This window comes from Euwallacea similis, chromosome 1 (assembly GCF_039881205.1).
Source record: "Euwallacea similis isolate ESF13 chromosome 1, ESF131.1, whole genome shotgun sequence".
In the NCBI taxonomy this organism is placed as follows: domain Eukaryota; kingdom Metazoa; phylum Arthropoda; class Insecta; order Coleoptera; family Curculionidae; genus Euwallacea; species Euwallacea similis.
Window position 1 is genome coordinate 2,769,466 of NC_089609.1, and position 18,553 is coordinate 2,788,018.

The window sequence follows — 18,553 nt, forward strand, 5'->3', positions numbered from 1 at the left end:
ATTCATGTTCAAACACTTGTATGACCAGTCAGGCGCAAACAAAATAAGCAGGGAAAATTTGGGGAAATGTTCCTCTTCGTTCCGGGGAAATATGGAACCTACCAAGAAACGAAGAGAGGCTCGAGAGAAGTTTAGAAAAGTATGAAGAGATTTGGTTCAGTTATTTTCCAATTATTTACGTTTATAAATGTTAATCATTTAATCATCGTAATCATTTAATAACACATCATCTTTATACTTGTGATTCAGTTTTTACACATCAGCTTAAAGGATAAAACCATTATTTACCGATGCAAAAATTGGAAAACGGCGGATCTACATGTCCTTTTATATTCGGAAAAAACGATATATCAAATCGCCGAAAAATATAAAGTATTCAATGGGAAGCTTACCGACTTTTGTATTTTTTCCTAACTTTACGAAGTTCTTTTATTTCACCAAATAACATTTCCTGATCATAACATCTTCACTAAATATAAGGAAACGCCCTGTTTGTACATGTTACATTACACTAATACATCATACTATCTGAAAAAATAACACTTACACGAAATATAAATTTGAAAAATACCAATAAACATAAAACCACCGAAGACTTACATATTTCTTCACTAGCCAGAATTTTTTTTAATGAAAAAGCCAGATTATGGTGATCTAAACTGAGTGCAACCGGCATTATTATCCCCAGTTTCTTCAGGTTATTGTTATTTTAATTTTTTTATTAATTGAAAACGGGCGTTAATTTTTTCCATTAATTATTATCAGATATCGAAGTAAACCAAACAACGAAATGTTAAGAAAAAATGTACCTCAAATGTAAAATTTTTTAGACGCTTCCATAATCCACAGAGACTCCAAAATCTAAAAAACGCATAACACCTAAGTTACCCAGGATGTAATGATAATGGACATTTAATGGAAATGTAAGAACATGATGTGGTTTATGAAGAATGATACGATAATTCTGTCCAGGAGTTCATGGATAATGTTATTGAATTGGCCTATTGCGTGGATCGTAATCAGAGAATAATGATCTTCTGTGTATATAGAAAGGGATTTGGAATTATCGACAGTTTCTTTTAAAGAGGTACTAAACTATATATTCAGGAAATACTGATATACAATCTAGTTATGTTAATTGATTGCAGGTACATATATGAATAAGCTGATGCGAATGCAGCATATAACATCTTCATGCAATTATTCAAAAACATATTGCGTAAAATATTTTCCGTTAAGCACATGAGTCATGTCCGACATGACAACACACGAATAACAAAAGGAATAAAAGTATCACGTAGACATAAACACTTGTTATATTCTAGAAAAATTAGTTTCGTTAATTCTACAGGGCATATTGTGATGTTCTAGGGAAAGTGACAATGGAAGCTAAAAAAATCCATAATAGAAATATCATTTATAATACAGAAAACAAAACAAGGACTACTTGGCACGTAGTAAGAAAGATTACAACCAACTGATCAAATGGAAGTAGTCTTATAGAAAATGTTTCTGCTAAGTACTCAAATGGAGCTCAAACTATAAATTGCATAAATAAATATTTCATAAATTTTTGTCGAAGTATAAATTGCAACAATACCCCTCCACCTGTCGTGAATGAACTTCAGCATCTGTTCCCAATCGACCTAAATGAGATTTACAAAATAAAAAAAAACGTAAAATCTGTGGTCTACGATCAGATATCTGTTACTGTGCCGAAAGACGCTGTTGACATTGTTGCTGAAGTTTTATTATTTTTGATAAATATATGTATAAATAATAAACACCAGTACATTTCCAGATAAATTAAGAAACGCATATTCGAAGTTTGTAAACAATCGGAAAGGAATGAAGAAAAAATGGCAGGTTTTCTGCGTGCGATATAGGCTTGATGAAGAAGTGGTCAATTATATCTGACAAGCCGAACAGTTTTAAAAAGTGAAAGTCAACGTTGAGAGCCATATATCAGATGCTAGTGAATATAATTAAATCTCTAAACAACAAAAGGCACAGTGGCTCACAGTCAAAATGATGCAGCTAATTTTTACTGATTATTTTGTTTTAATTTTTTTAATAGAAACATTTATTTCTGTTTTATTACATTATCTTATTTTTAATTAATACAAGATTAACTAGTCATATAAAGAATTATTCTAACTTGTACGGTACCCCTGCAAACGTAATTTAATAAAAAAATGATGATCACAATCAAAATGATGCATAAAGAAAAATATTCAAAAACGTAATTTCTATTACGAACTAATGTCGAGTAGCTCCACCTTTAGCTTTAATTACTTCTTTTAAACGATTAGGAATTGATTCAACTAATTTCTTTAAAAAGTCTGGATCTAGTTTGGCCCATTCTTCTGATAGAGCTCTCTTCAGGTCATGTTTGTTGGAAATATGATGTTTTCTAACTTCTACGTCGAGTTTATTCCAGACATTTTCAATTATGTTCAAGTCTGGTGATTGAGCAGGAGTTTTTATAACTGATGGACAATGACAAAGCAACCATTCCTTCACAATTTTTACGGAATGCTTAGGATCATTGTCTTGATAGAATTTAAAATTACCACTTAAGTCCAATATTTCGGTACTAGCTTCAAGATTTGTTTTCAAAATATCTAAATACATAAATCTGTCCATATTTCCTTCGATGAAATGTAAATTCCCGACTCCAGAGGCAGCTACACATCCCCAAACCATCACGTTTCCTCCTCTGTGCTTTACGGTGTTTTTTAAATGTTGGAATAATAACTCTTCATTTGATTTTCTCCAAACATTTATTCTTCCGTCACTGCCAGACAAGTTATATTTACTTTCGTCAGTAAAAATAACAGTTTTCCAAAATTTTAAATCCTGCTTTAAATACTCTCTAGCAAACAGTAACCTGGAGTTCTTATTTTTCGGGCTGATGTACGGCTTCTTCCTAGCGATTCTGCCGTGAAGACCTTTGGCACGTAAACATCTTCGTACCGTTTCAACACACACTTTCTTATTTAAGTATTTCTCCACCAAATCAGTCAATTTTGGTGCACTTAATTTGGGGTTTTCTCTTATCTTTCTATAAATCCATCGCTCGTCGTGTTGATTAAAAATTTTTCGGCTGCTTTTACGAGGTTTGCTGATAATACGATCCTCCTTTTTATATCGTTCTATTATATGTTGAACTGTCGAAGAGCTCAAATTAAGAATTTCCGCAATTTTTCTTTGACTTGTGCCTTTTTGAAAGTTCAAAATTACTGCCTCTCTTATCTCTATGGATGTATGGCGACCCATTGCACTTTTAATATGTAAACTGCTGCAGAATATAAATTGAACTAAATACAACTTGCTACCAACGAGAAACATTGGAATGTCATTAGTAAACATATTTTTTACCTATACTCGCTTAATGCATAATTTTTATTGTGACGTGCTATTATGAAAAAATGTATTTTAAAAATCTGGTTTAGTATAATATATTATTATTTCACATCCCAGGGAATAGTTTTTTATATAGCTTTTATTTGCTATTAGACTTATATTATAAAAAGTAAATTATCACAGCAAAATTGGAAAATTTAGGCATGCATCATTTTGACTGTGAGCCACTGTATATTTTGGCCATGCGCCTGGACCTCTTCAAAATTTTCAATGAAGTAAATCATAAATTACTCACATCAAAGTGGAAAAAATAGAGTATTAGAGATAATGCATTGCGTTTGGTGGAACGGTACCAGGTTCGTTAGCTTGATTCTCGGGGAAGAAAATTTGTGTTCTATAATAACATAAATTTAATTAAGAGAGTACCCTGGATTCCCTTCTAAATGCTCTTTAGACAAACACGTTGCCTGACATTCCTGGGAAGCAAACTTTGCTGTTTGTATGCAGATGATGCAGCACTTCTTTTTGGTACAACGAAAGGAGACACCAAAAAAGTTAGTTACAACTCTAGCTGCAACATTTGTGCTTAGAAAATAACGAATACTTGTTTAAACATTTTTTATAATTTAGGTAATGTATGATTAATTAAAAAGTAAGTTGTTTATAATTACGTAAAATAATAAAAAAGTAATAAAACCCAAAATATTGCATACATCATTAAGGGTAATACGTTGATGAATTTGTAATAAAAAGTTATCTTGAAATAGACAAAAAAATTTGGGTCGTATTTATGAGAAAAAAATCATTCTTGATGAGCAAAATGTGATACAATGAACTCAAGAGCGTCATATTAAAGCTTATAAAAAACTGTAATGGAAAAGTAGTTTCAGTTTCTATCTGCCTCTTACCATAATTTTAGGAAAAAATAAAAAGTATATGGCCATTTTTTGAAAATAACTGAAAACCCAAAATTATTTTGTAAATCTATTTGTGCCATGTAACTACTGCCTTGAATGCGCAATTTTTCTCCCATTTAACCAAATCTATACTTATTACAGTTTATGAAATCCCCATTTTGGACACACTGCATGTAGAATGCACACCTAGGATAGTCCTAAGAATGTTCTTATGGAGAGAAATCTTCTTTCTTTAGTTTATATATCTGTGCAATGTTTGTAGTAGCTAATGAAGATAGATTTCTGTCCCTACATGGGAGGCATGCCTTTGGGATGAGGCGAAAGACTAATCTTAAGGCAGACAATTACAACTATAGGTATCTACATACAGAACGCAGAGTGTCGACTGCAGAAATATACAGGATGTCTCTAAAATAACTGTACAACGCTCGATCAAAAATTCCTTAACGAAAAATACGGCGTTCTAAGCAATCTATATAACTGCGTTCCTGAGGCAGTGGGAACTCTGCCAAGAATAAATTAAAGGTAGTGTTAAGGAAATATTTCTGCAAGCACGCATTCTATTTATTCAAAAATGTTTTATGTGTGATAGAAGTTGCCTAATGAGTGTTATGTGCCCTCATTGATTTACTTTGCTGGGCATTTTTGAATGAATTCTGTTTTTGCTGACGTGTTCCATGCCATCGCATGCCTTTGTGTAATGCATGTATTTGTACTACACTTGGAATAAATAAAGATCTATCCACCTATTTACATGCGTGGTTATTTCACACCTCAACCAACCTTCACAAATACGTTTAATCGAAGATCTTACCATGCTGTATATGCGTATATATTTTTGAAGAAACGGAACAATAGTAACAATAGCCAAAATGCCCGATTTTCTGAGAAATCAGCTTCCGGGACAGAGTTTCACTTGTAACTACAGTCACTGCACTATTGTTATTGTTGCAAATTGCACAAAGCTGGCGTGAATACAGTGTATCCTACATGTGCAATCAGACACTTTCCTATTTACAAGGCTGTACGGTACGAGATGAATGGCCCGGCTTACATCAGATTTATTTCTGAGTTTACTCACTATATTAAAGTACTTATTGATCGGTATTTCAAAGGTCAAATAAATGCACACTGGGTGGACCACAAGTGATACTCTGACTAAAATGGTAGTACTGACGTATGGCGTTGTGACGTAGTATTAAGTATGCAGCTGTGACGGTTAGATCGTCCCAGCATTCTTTGTTCCATCAAATGCAGTGAACGCAAAGTGTAGGGTGCAGTAGAACCATGTGCAGCGTTGTCAAGTTCAGCCGTGTTGCCAATCGCAGGGATTTGGTAGAGCATGGTGGTAGTACTATGTCGGTCGTTCCCAAAAATGCTACAAACGAGTAAAGCGGGCTGGCGGAAAAAAGAATGGAGCGATCCAGCTAAACACGCCGCATAAAAAAGGAGCGCGTTTTCATTCCACAGCATGTTTAAGTATTTCTTGTATTCTGTAAATTGAAAACAAATCTCGCAGGTTTCGATTTACCGGCTTATAATTGCTCTAAAAAAAGCAGTCCCTGCCAAGTCGCTGCCAGATTTCAGCAAGAACGTCAATATTTTCAATAATGTGTCTGGGTTCGAGGCAACAGAGTGACTAAAAAACCTCAAAAGCATGCACCATGCTTGCCGGATGCAAAAGCACTCGTCGCGGGCGCACTAATAGACCACAGAGCAATCTATGCTTTCGTAATTTTGAATTTGGGATTTTTTTGGGGGTTGAGGGCAAAGCAAAAAGCTACTGAAGAATTAAAAGACGTGTACAACAGACGAGTGAAGAATTGATGGGCTTGTTCCGTAAAAAACTAAGTAATGCAGAAATGATGAGTTGCTAAAGTAGGTTTTAATTCATTGAAAAGTATGCAAATCCCAAGATGACTGAATGCTTCGCAAGATGTAAATGTTTCAAGAGCACTCAGAAAGAGGGTTATTCTTTACAAATCAACTTCAACACCTTTTCCGATACAATTCCCTTTAAACTTTGCAAAACATTATCCAAATTAATTAGCCTTAAAAAAACAACATATCTCTCAGTTCCACTTTCTTCCTTTCTGTTATTATCGTTGAATCATCGGCATGGAGGAAGCAGTGTTGTGTGTAGGTATCTGCTATATTTGAAATTAACCATATCTACCATTAGCAACTTATGGGATGTTGCAGCGACGAGGCCTTGGAAGGTTAACAGAATACACCACGTGAAACGCATATAAAATTAACTTCTTGTAATGGTAATTTTCAACGTGATGTCATCATAGCAAATGCACCTTTTCTTTGAAAAAGCCGCAACACATCATTAACCAATTCTTATGAACAATATTCTGTTATATACAATGAAGTAAGATTTAACTAAAGGCTATTTACTTTAATAAATAAATGTTTGGTACTTTATTGGCAATTGTTATTGCTAAATGGATAACAGTTAATCTCACCACGATTTCAATGGCGAATGAAATCATCAGAGAAAAGTAAGTACCTCGTGGCCTAAAGTATATATTTGTTTACCTACTTTGCTCAACGTACTTGGAACTAATTAATTACCGCAACCTTTCGAATTCCTCATAGAATTACTAATTGCACATTGGGCAAGAGGTAAAAAAGTGTCTTTTCAAGGATTTGTAGTACTACACAATTCTTTCTATATCACTCCACCCTTGGCCGAGAAAATTTCCATCATTTAATCACAACATAACCACGAGTTCTGAACAATACAAATCGTGCTCCTCCATAAATAATTGCTTAAAGATTATTAGAATTTGTAATAAACTTTACATTAATAACAACAAAACAAAGACACCGGTATGTAAAATACTGCTTAATCAATAAACACTTACAGGAATTTTAGGAAAATATAACTAGTACCTACATGCTTAATCACTTAATGCTTTATATAGATTTTTCAGGAGAACATTAACAATATTTGCACAAATAATCAAGAAATGCGTTCGCGTTATCGGATAGAAAATATTTACGAGTTTTATTTAAAAAAAGGTGGAAAATATTGAAATTCTAATAGTTATTCAATCTCTAGTTCATGGAAAATATATTTAGCGGTTTAAAGCACAATGAGTTCTTTACATAAGTAATTCTGTGTTGTTTTACGACTTTCGTTCATTTGCCTTGAAGATTTCTTATGATATTGAAAGTGAAAAATAATTGTTTTACTTAAAAGATCTTGAAAATAATGAAATAAAAACTATGGGTCTGTATTTCGATTGACGAACATTCTTTTAATCAAATTTTAATGTTATTTTAACTTTAAAAATTTTTCCCATTAAGAAATGGGCGCCGATTAGAAAATCCGAAAAATCGCTTTCAAGATCAATAAATTAAATACGCCAAATGCAAGTGCTTCTTAAGTTAATATTCTCACTCTTCAAAGTTTTAAGGTATGTTAGAAATATTGAAAAGACCATAATAATAAAAACTGATGCTGAACTAACCTACGCCATTGTTTGTAACCTCTCGTAAAGTTCTGGATACTTGTAAAACCTCGCTTTTAAGGTCAATTCGAGTCGATCCAGATTAGGAGAAAGGCAAAACATGTCTTTTTCCATGCTGACATCAAACTGAACCGCTTTTTAACTGCACAAAATGTTCATTTTAACTCTCAAAATATTCTACAACTTGTATTTAAAATGCTGAAGAACAACTGGCCAGACACAGTTACGTACACCTTAACTATAACTGGCACGCAAAAACTTAAATGCATAGCAATGAAAGTTTTTAATTTTTTGTCGAAACCCAATTTGCCAGCCAAATTTTCGTCACGACATGCTGCAGGCTCTTTCAGTGAACGTACAGACGCATGATAGATCAGAATTAAAATTTTTATTGATGTTAACACATATCTAAAAATAAATCTCCATTTTGATATCCAATACTGCAAGGCCAGTACCTATAATAAATAGGGCAACAAACGCTTCCAACAGTGGCAACAATAAATTCGCTTAAACCCAAACAATGATACGTAATTAATTAATTAACCATAGAACCGCCTCTAAACAATTAGTATTCATTTTTTTCTTACCTGATATGTTATTTGTGCTCTGAGCGAAGTTCGTGGTAAGGATATTAGGTCACTTACCTAGAATAAACGAAATGACAATATTTACCAATCAGCAAATGAAGTTCATCAAATAAATACAATTATTGTTAAAAGGCGATGATAGTTGCATTCAGTTAGTTTACACTTAGATTAAGTAGGCTATCAATATTTAAAACATAAACACGTATGTCTGCGTAAATTTTTACTTGACTGGGGTTTCCAGGAAGTTGTCCCATTGCATCGGATTCCTAACGCCCACATTATTATAGCCTCATTGAAATAGATCCTATCATATTCATGTGTAACAACATACTTAATACTACTTAACAAACGTAGCGATGGGTCATTTGAATAAGTTGCATAGATAAATCCCTATTGCATCATTTCCTACATTCAAAAATTCTTATTTTATATCATATATTTAAGCATAAAATGTATCATAAAATAAAAATTTTGAGTTCGGTAAATTACGTTTTTTTTTGCTCACAGTTCTTAGGGCTTTGCTGAATTATTCAAGCCTTTACACTGAATCTATCTATTTCTCAATTCAGCTAATACAATATGGGAAATTCCTCCTAATGGTCGATTAATAGCAAGACCCGAAGGCTTAACGCAATGGAATCAGTGGATGAAGAATGAAGATGACCGATCGCAGGCTTCTTCTAACTCATCAAGCGACTCGTGAAAGGCGCTCAAATAGCACTAAGGTCATTACACTGAGTTACTGTTAACCCACGGCAAAAATTCTTCGTGTCCTTCTTTAGGCAGAATTAGTCGACGTATTGTTAGATACTCACTGTGTAACATAATATAGTTCCAGTTGGTTTTTTAAGGTAAATCTGAGCGACTTTAAGGATTTTCGAACATCTGTTCGTGAAGCAGAAGCCGGAGTAATTGTCGAAGATAACAAACCGTTGAAATATTGTAACTCTAGAACGAATGGTTTCGATGAACCATTGTGAGCTTAAATCATCTATGTCTGAATATCTTCTGTAAATATAGAATTTTTACTAGAATACATCAGTTTTTGATTAAATAAGTACTGGTGAAGAGATTAGAGCGACTGTGTTAAGACAGCAAGTAAATTTCTGGCGTAAGTACAGAAATAGGTACAATAAGTACGAAGTAAATAATATAATTATAAAGCAGAAACGTGTAAACAAATCTGTTTTGCGGCCATTCCATTGGTTGTCAGGGAATGAAATTAAAAATAAATATTTATGAAATAATAATATGAAATAGTCTGTCTAAATCTAGGAAAATTAATTTCCAGACCATTTTTCTAGGGGAATAATTTTCCATAAAAGCAGATCCCAGACTAGTTTCTAAGTTTTCAACCGACCCATCTTCAGTAAACACTTTGTATCTTTACTTCAACCCCAAAAATCTTTACTAAATCAGGTGTTAGCTTGTTGGAACCAACTCGCATCATATGCCATACCTGTGCTCAATTCGATTGAAAGGGGATAAAAATCATATTTCTTACAGAATCACTATTTCTTAATACTCTTTTGATAAATCAAATCTAACTACGTTAAATTTTTTTTTGGACTCATTGTTACCAGTTTCAAATAATAATTGCTAGATCTAAATCTAAAATATCGCTCCCTATCTAAGTGATTCGAGAGCACATGTTGTCTCTATTGTGTTACACGATCTAAAATGAGCTCAATTATTACTGAACAAGTGTAAATTCAATTACTAAGCCTGTATGCATGGATGAGATTTATTGTCCAGACATGGATAGTGGGTCAAAATGACAATTGTGTAGGCCCTGTAATACTATGTCTGTGAAAAAAAAAACTATGAACCCAATAAGTATGTAATATTTTCAATTTTATCTAAACTTTAATCTAATCTAAATTACTGTTGTAGTTGGCCGCGATTGGTTTAGCGTAACAATAGCGTCGTATACTAAATTTGTAAATATGAATGAGATTTTCATCTATAATGTAATAAGGGCATTGAAAGTTATCGATAATTTTTTAAAAAGGAAGGAGTGCGCTTAACGCACCACAACTGCCTTTTTCTTATATGCAGATCGCATGAATTCATGTTGGTCTAGAGTTTTCTAGAATTTTCGATGCATGATTGCTATATTTGAATTAGAATTTCGTGAATCATAACTACGTATTTTTACGCTAACGCTGTTGTAGATGACTTTTCAAGATCTTGTAGTCATGTTGAAATTTGCTGACAAAAGTTTTATCGCGGTAAAATTTCAATATTTGTTACTGTAGTTATTTCTTACTTAATAATGTAAGAGTGGACATGCCAGGAAAGTGGGTCAAACCAAGACCACCTCGTAGCTAAATCATCAGAATGAAGAAAACTGAACTATGAAGACAACGTTTGAGGAAATTTATAAAAACTGGACAAAATATGTAGCAAAGGTTAACGTGGTGTTGCCGGTTTGTCAAAAGAAAATGGCGGCACTGTTTGACAAGCTTATGAGTGCGACAGAGATATCGCTAGAGCGAAAGTTATTCATATATGACAGCTATGTTGCCAGATTCTTTGGAGAATTGTAACTTTAAGTTTGTGCTTGGACCTACGGAGAGTATGCGGTGGAGGACCTGAATTTTTCTGGAAATGCCCATAGATCGCTATAAGGACAATATTATTAATCCCCACAAAAGAACAAACTTCTTGATGCCAATTTGAGATTGCAGCGATAGTCCGGATTGATGTATTTATTAGCGAATTCGATTTAGTGATTAATTTCCTCTAAATATTGTCCCCACTTTTATTTTTGGATTAAGTAATACCTAGGAAATAATTAGTAGAGATGAAATGGATGTTTTCGTGCCTGAACGAAAACATCAACAAGTCAATTATCGGTAGCAGTTACAGTGGAAAAAAGCAAATAAACCGCAGAATTATCATGACATTCACTTTCACATTGACATTTTTTTCTTCTGAAATAAGGCTCGCGGTTGTGTAAATCGAAAAATTCTGGCAAAATCTGGAAATTAAAAAAAAATTTGCATAAAGTAGAGGACTGCGAAACTGAAATTTCAGCACCTAAATAAGGAAGAACGGCCTTTGGTAAATATCCGTTAATATCCCAGAAACTCGAAATACCAAAACGCCGTTACATTGAAATTGAATTCAATATTACATTGGAACATGAAATCCAGCTTGAAGGCCTAGAGAACTTAACTACTGAAACTTTCAATAAATAAAAATTACTCTCTGGGCTGTGTTTTTATATGTATAATTCACCATCTAGCATGTTTACTTTATCTATATACACATAAAATTAGATTGGAGGTCCGGATGCACTCTTTCAGCTTTGATACGACTGAATGGTCGAACGATAAAAAGCGTACCGAAATCAGAGCATGTCAAAATGGTTTTGTCCCGCGATTTCGAGCTTTTGTAAAAAATCGTAATATCTTTTGCATCTTAAGTATTTTTAAAATTAGTTCCTGTTTCATAATGAGGCGCGCTTAACAAATGAATAGGCCAAGTCCGCTTTCTTTTTCGTTCTTCTAACGGGATCAATACGCCTTGAGAAGAAGGAAAAAACAGTTTTGAAAAGAAAATTAACTATTGAACTGTTTGCGATTTGGCAAATAACGGGTGTTATAATATTATAAATTGCTGTTACATGTGGTTGTGAATGGTTTTGGTATGTTAAGACAAAGAGAAAGGTCTATTTCGCGGTGAGAACAGCAGCAAAAATGCATTTCTGTAAAATCGAGGTCGTTCCGGGCAGACAGTTGTTGAACTTTAAAATTTAAGACTGCTCTGCTCCTATTACAAATCTATTCTTCATCTTCATATGGGAAAAATGCTGCTTGAAATGTAACAAGGCTAATGGGTAATGTATGTTCTTTTGCGCCCACATTTTTTCTGCTATTTCTAAATCATTTTAGAGCACAATTTCTGGTTATCAGTGAAAGTTGCCGTTCGTAAAACAACCGCACTGGAAAAATTATTTCGAAGTAATTAAATTACTAAATAAATGAACCCGCATATATTTGGAATAGTCATACATGTGACTTTCACTTTAATTGCAATCAATATAGTATATATCAATATAACAATAGCATTTTCAATCTTAATATACTTCCGTCAGATGCACTTGTCACTAGCAAAGCAAGTAGATTTTTTTAAATAAATTTTTATACAAAAATATCAATATATTTATCACGCGCGAGTATTAAATAATGTTTATTGACATAATGATTACACTGGGAGCTTGATAAGCCTTTATACAAGTGGATTGTTTTCTTGGAATGGAATTAGTTATGGCCTCTATTAAAATAGATAAAATGGCGATAACTGTTTACTAATGGAAGTATTCATCATAGTGAAAATACTTAGCTCAATTGGCAGAGACCATCTTGGATCAATTATCTCGTATTTTAGCTGCAAATTACAATTGGTCACTTAGTAGCTCTAAACAACTTTGGACATACTCTTGAATCAAAACAAGTATGTTATTAAAAACATTTAGGGGAAATTCAAGGAAACCATTGGATAACAAGTAAATTATTATAATATATCTGAACTTTAATACGAACTTGACTCACTGTACAGCAGATTGAATAACCACCTGCAAATTAGTGGAAACACTTTAGAAAATATTAATTATCGTTTTTATTGAAGCACGTGAACAGTCTCAAAAGCAGCATGGCGTCTCAATACGTTTTACAACCATACAACACCAGAATACTTCATTCTGTATCTCAGAAACTACAAGGGACATTACAACATTGTTTAGGCAAGTTTATAAAAAAAATTAAGGCCCAAGATGTACGGTAAAATTTTATTTTTAGCTTGCAAATACGTGCGGTAAAACAACTTTATCACATACGTGTAGGAAAGAATATTCCCCCAAATGAGAGAGGTTGATTACCTATTAATTTTCCTCAGAGTTAAAAATGTTCCTTTAAAATTCTCCATAAAAAAAAATTTAATGCAATTCAGCTTAAATTAATTGATATCGCGTACAACAGTAACAAATTTAGCTCACCACTTCATAAATTTTACGATTTAAAAAAAAACTTTTTGCGTCAATTTTTCGATAACATTAACATTGGCAATTTTTCCAATCATTTACATTTATGTACTTGTAGCAGTGTTAGCTGATATCAGCTCTTGTCTGTCTGCTTATGTTGAAAAATGCGTTAAACTCAGCCTTATCCGTTACTGTTTGATAAGAATTTTAGACGGGTTTACTCACATTTGGCGTATTTTGGCGAATGCCACGTGTGCAATAAAATACAACTGATCCCGAGTTATATTTACGGAATGAAAATAAGGTTTGTACTGACAACAGAGCTGCGGTTAAGGAAAGGATTCAACAATATAGGTGTGCAACACAATAAAAGGCTTTACTTGGAAAATCAGTCATCAAGATAAAGATTCATCCTATTGGGACTATTCGATACTAACCAATGATTTATGTACATTTTGTCGTACTAACTTTAACAGTATTAGCGTACTTCGTAAAAATATTTTGGACTTTCCAGTCAAAGAGAGGCCGGTCGCAGACAATTCAGTATTATATCAGCGCATTCTCAGGTCTTTCTGCTTGATATTACCCGGTTCCTTTCACATTTAAACAAACACTTTTTCCTTTCCATTCACTTGAAATAATTCTTTCTCCAACCAATGGATATAGAGAAAGAACGACCTCCGATATTCACTTAAATCGTGCTAAGAAACAATAACTTGAAGACGGACTCTATTAGCTTTCTAAAATTTACTGAACGAGAAATTCGCTGATTATAATCCTCATAACTAATTAATTTTGAAATACGAACCAGGCAGGTTAAGGTCGGTACAAACAAATTGCCTTCAAAATCGATGTTTGACCCATTTCTCTTGGAGGCTTGTTTCAATAGTTAATCGTGGTTTGAACTTGAGTTTTGGATAGTTCAATGTGAAAAGAGCACGTTTGCACCAACACGAGAAAATCTACTCGCAGCAATCAGGCACTCAGTACCATGTATCACGATCGCAATCTGTGTCATGTAATTTGCCGGTCACATTATCCACATGTTGTAAGAGTGGTATTGTATTTAATTATCGAGATAGAATTCATTAATATAAGTGCCATACAATGTTCCATTTTCGTTTCGACTAGTTTCTTGGAAGACAAAATCTGGGTTAAAACAAAATGTATATATTTTTTTTCTCTCGAAACTGCCAAAAACCGTGAAAATCTAAATATAAACTTTATTAAATCTCCAAGTTCTTCAACGCATATCTTATTACGGAATAAACTTATTTTTGAATAGACATGAATCACCATTCTGATGATGAACTTATTATACGCAATTCAATTCTTATGCCACAGCATTAGGTTCACAGGAGAACACCATTTCGCAAGGTTTCATCGACCCTACAAAGGCATTCGACCGTGTTATAGGTTAATTTGCGCGGCGTTTTAAACAAACATTACGAAACCGTATTTCCTTAGAAAGCAGACACTTCTTGCCGCCATATCTAAGAATAATTTTTTTAAATTGGTTCCATGATAATGCGGCTAAAAATGCAGAAAAAAGGGCTGAAAATATCAAAATGCTCATATAATCTCTCTAAGAAACTAGTTTAGGTTTACCATTTCTTTTTCAATTATCTATTGGAATAGGATAGATGAAGCATTGAAATACTTAAAATTTAAAAAAAATTAAACATTTATAGTTTTGTCTCTTTAAGTCTCTTTAAACAAAGATGGCTATCCGATGTAGGGTGGGCGGCACAGAGTATAATTTGAGGATATTGGCACAGTTATGGTAAATGAGAATTTTAACAATAAAAGCAACCTTCTTTTTCGCGCAGGGTACTACAAATTCTAGTTTCACAATAGATGTCCTGGAAACGGTTAAGAATACGACTTCATTTGCATTCAAATATACCCATATTTAAATTGCAATGTGCATTAAGAAGCTCCGAGTATCAAGAACAGATTCTTGACATGTATTGTTGAATCTTTGAAACATAGATTAAAATCTATAGGAAAGTAGCATCTGTTAAGCCACAGCAATGTTCCACATAGTTGCATATAGGTTAATTTGTTCAACAGTTGTAAACTAAGATAAACGAAAGTCTGGTGATTATGAGGCTATATAACTGAAGACCTATTTATAAATCCAGATATCCGATCCTCAATGTGTTTAACTTGTTGAGACTTGGCAATTCTTAGGCCTACCAACTGGGTTTTATTCAAGGCAGAAGTTACTCGGTAATAAAACTTCCTGTTTCCGGCAATCGAAAATGCTGATATAAGAACGTAATGGTTAAACAAGTTAACTGTTATGGAGCGGGAATGTCCATGTATGTAAAATGTTGCTTCTTCGGTGTAGATACATATAATAAAAGGAAGTAGAGGCCTAGATTAAAGTATAGGCTTGGTTCCTTTAAACCAGTTGGAAACATTTTCGCATCCTAGGAATTTAGTAAGCAAATGGAGTCATCAAATACATTTCTCGTTACTCACTTATAATGCAGAGATAATCTTTCAGTTTAATTATATTATATTGAGTACAGGATTAATTATACGTTAAACGCATGTTACTAGCGAATCATAAATTTCCCCATGTTTCGGGATTTACCATGCGGTTGCATAATGATATAATCTGAAAGCGTATTATTTCAAATTTATGGTGACAACAAGCGATAACATTTCAAGAAGCTGGAACTACCACTATTCCACGCTCTCGTGACTACACGGTTGATCAAATCTTTCTTTTCCTATAATATTGCACAGGTTTATACACGGACTTTTTTTGATTAAAACTTTGTGAAAGTTAAGCACTCTAGTTTGACTAATCATCAACAGTGGCTTCCACTTTAAATTTGATCTATTAGGGATTTGATTGCTTACCATTGAGCGGGATTGCCAATATGCGCATTATTTAGATTATTTTCTTCTAGCTATCGCGATGTAGGTACTACTTAAGTAGGTGCTAAAACATGCGCTTTTTGTGGTAAAAACATGATTATAACTAACAGGGAGAGATTCAGTTCATTTTCAAGTTTTTTTCTATAAGAGATTAACTCTTAATTTCCAACATGCGCTTATTTCCGGCAACAATATTAGTACGAATACACTAGAAATGTTTTTCTCTTTTGCGAATATTAGTGATAAGCTCATATTTGCAAAGCTCTCTTGTGGTCGAATTATTTCTGAACCTCTCAGTAGTCTTTGGAGCCCCTTTAAATAGCTTTTGGTGGTTGATACGCATGAGATGATTCGAGGTGACAAAATCTGCACACAAGAGAGTGAAAGCACATGTATGAGTACCTATTAAGAATTTGGTTTGAACCAGTTACACAATAACTCCAATTAATGGAAATGCCTTGATAGCATGCGATAAGCCGCACTACGTGTAGGTAACTCACTCTTGATAAGGCAAAACCTAATTATTGCCCTGCTATTAATATACGTTAGTTTTATAACAGCACTTTAACTGATAAATTTAGTGATATAAGCTATTTCCTGAATCTATAATCGTTTCGCTCTCACTCGCGAGGAAGAGGCCTCTCAGCCCAAAATCTGAACTTTTACCATAAATTTTATTCGTTCCCATCAACCGGTTTTTCAAGCTAATAAACGATCAGGTCCTTCCACCAATACTCGTATTTACTATAAAATAAGCGATAACAAGGCATTATGCAAACGTTAAAGGAGAAACTTACCGGATCCAATTCAGATTCCCAGAACTGCTTGAGGTCCTCCTCAGAGTCGATGTCGTAAAAGGACTTATCCACTTCAAAGCAGGTCTCCATCATTTTTCTTCTGGTACTCAGTTAATTTACTAACTCAAAACGTTACTGTAAGAAAAACAGTAATTTCCACACTAAACCTTCCGACTTTAATTTTCCATATGGTGAAAGTCGCACACACGCATATCCTGAGTAACTCGACTGACGTTCGTGTACGACAAATGTTCCGATATGCCGTAAGTTTACCGGTAACCTGTTGATAACCCGAAACAGGTGAATATATGGGATGTTCCTGTGAGAATGTTCGGTATTACGAACTCGGCGAAATGCCGACAAATGATCGGCGAACGTGCGGTCTGAAAGTCGAATACCGTAATACGGACTTGAATGTACGGTCTGAAGTCACATTCGACGCGAAACGGATGCGCATTTGAAGCCGATAGGAGGATGATCGCTAATGAAAGGACTAATTAAGGCTTCGAGGTAGACAATAATTAAAGGTCGCAAGAGCCTTGTGGTGAGGAGAGGCAGAGACAGCCGAAGGAAGAAAGCTTAAGTGGTGATTTGCGCTGAGACTCAAAGAATGTCCGGTAGTGCCCCTGACTTGTTTAGTGGATGCCCGCTTTGAAACGGGATTTTTCCCGATAAGGGAAAAGTGGGTCCGCCTTACGGACGGGAAAGATAATGACCCCGCTCTCTACAGACTTATTTCCATGTAGGGTGGCCCAGGAACTTTGGTACAAATGTGTCTTGGGTGCTAAAAGTTAAAAAAAATAGAACGATTCAGCTAACTATGCCCTATAAAACATTACTTCCATTCTACGGAATGTTTAACTATTTTTTATACTTAAATTGAGAATAAATCTCACAGTTTTTGATTTGCAGACTTGAAATTGCTTTAGAAAGGTTTTTGAGTACGTAAAATTCATTTAAATAAGTGTATTAAATGGCTGTTTCTCTTAGCTATTACCTCGTTGGTGAACAATATTTTATTAAAGAAAAAAATATTGCTTTTGGACTATCAAATTCCAGAAATCAATTCTGGCTTGAAAATTCCTCGACAACAAACTTTGAAGAGCTGTAAAACGATAGGGAAATAGCTTCTGCCTGGAAATTGATGATTTGCTTACTTCCGTCGCTTCAGGCATGTGTCTGGTGGCAATCTCTGGATTTTCCAGTGTTCGAACGAAGATTTCCTTTTTTTTGATCCACAGAACCAGTTTCCGCCAGTTTGGGAAAGTATGAATGAAACAAACCCTGCGTTAGTATAGTTACGACTAATTATCGATATTGCAACTGTCAGTGGAAATATCAAAAATGGCGCCCGTCTGATGTTTGATTGTCGTCATGGCCTACCACGTAATGCAAGTAGTTAATAGATTGATGGGATTCATTAGTCCTTGGTGTGACCGAGCAACTTAATTGAAAATATCTGGGAAACGGTTAGAGATGCGCCTTTTCTTCCCGGAGAGCTTTTCAATGTTGAATAGTTCGAAAT

At 34.1% G+C, this 18,553-nt stretch overlaps 1 protein-coding gene across 2 annotated transcripts in view; it reads right to left on the reverse strand.

Annotated features, from left to right (window-relative positions):
* The window catches only part of CrebA (Cyclic-AMP response element binding protein A), a 29,443-nt gene extending 11,943 nt beyond the window's left edge, over window positions 1–17,500 (reverse strand). The window contains exons 1-2 of one of the 2 annotated variants that reach the window (XM_066399714.1): window positions 17,029–17,500; window positions 8,353–8,409 (exon numbers count right to left, since the gene is read on the reverse strand). In XM_066399714.1, the coding sequence (XP_066255811.1) occupies window positions 8,353–8,409; window positions 17,029–17,121 (150 nt within the window). In that variant the 5' untranslated portion in view covers window positions 17,122–17,500. The remainder of the gene's footprint in view (window positions 1–8,352; window positions 8,410–17,028) is intronic. The other variant, XM_066399722.1, reaches the window with a different exon arrangement.
* Between the last annotated feature and the right edge of the window lie 1,053 nt (window positions 17,501–18,553).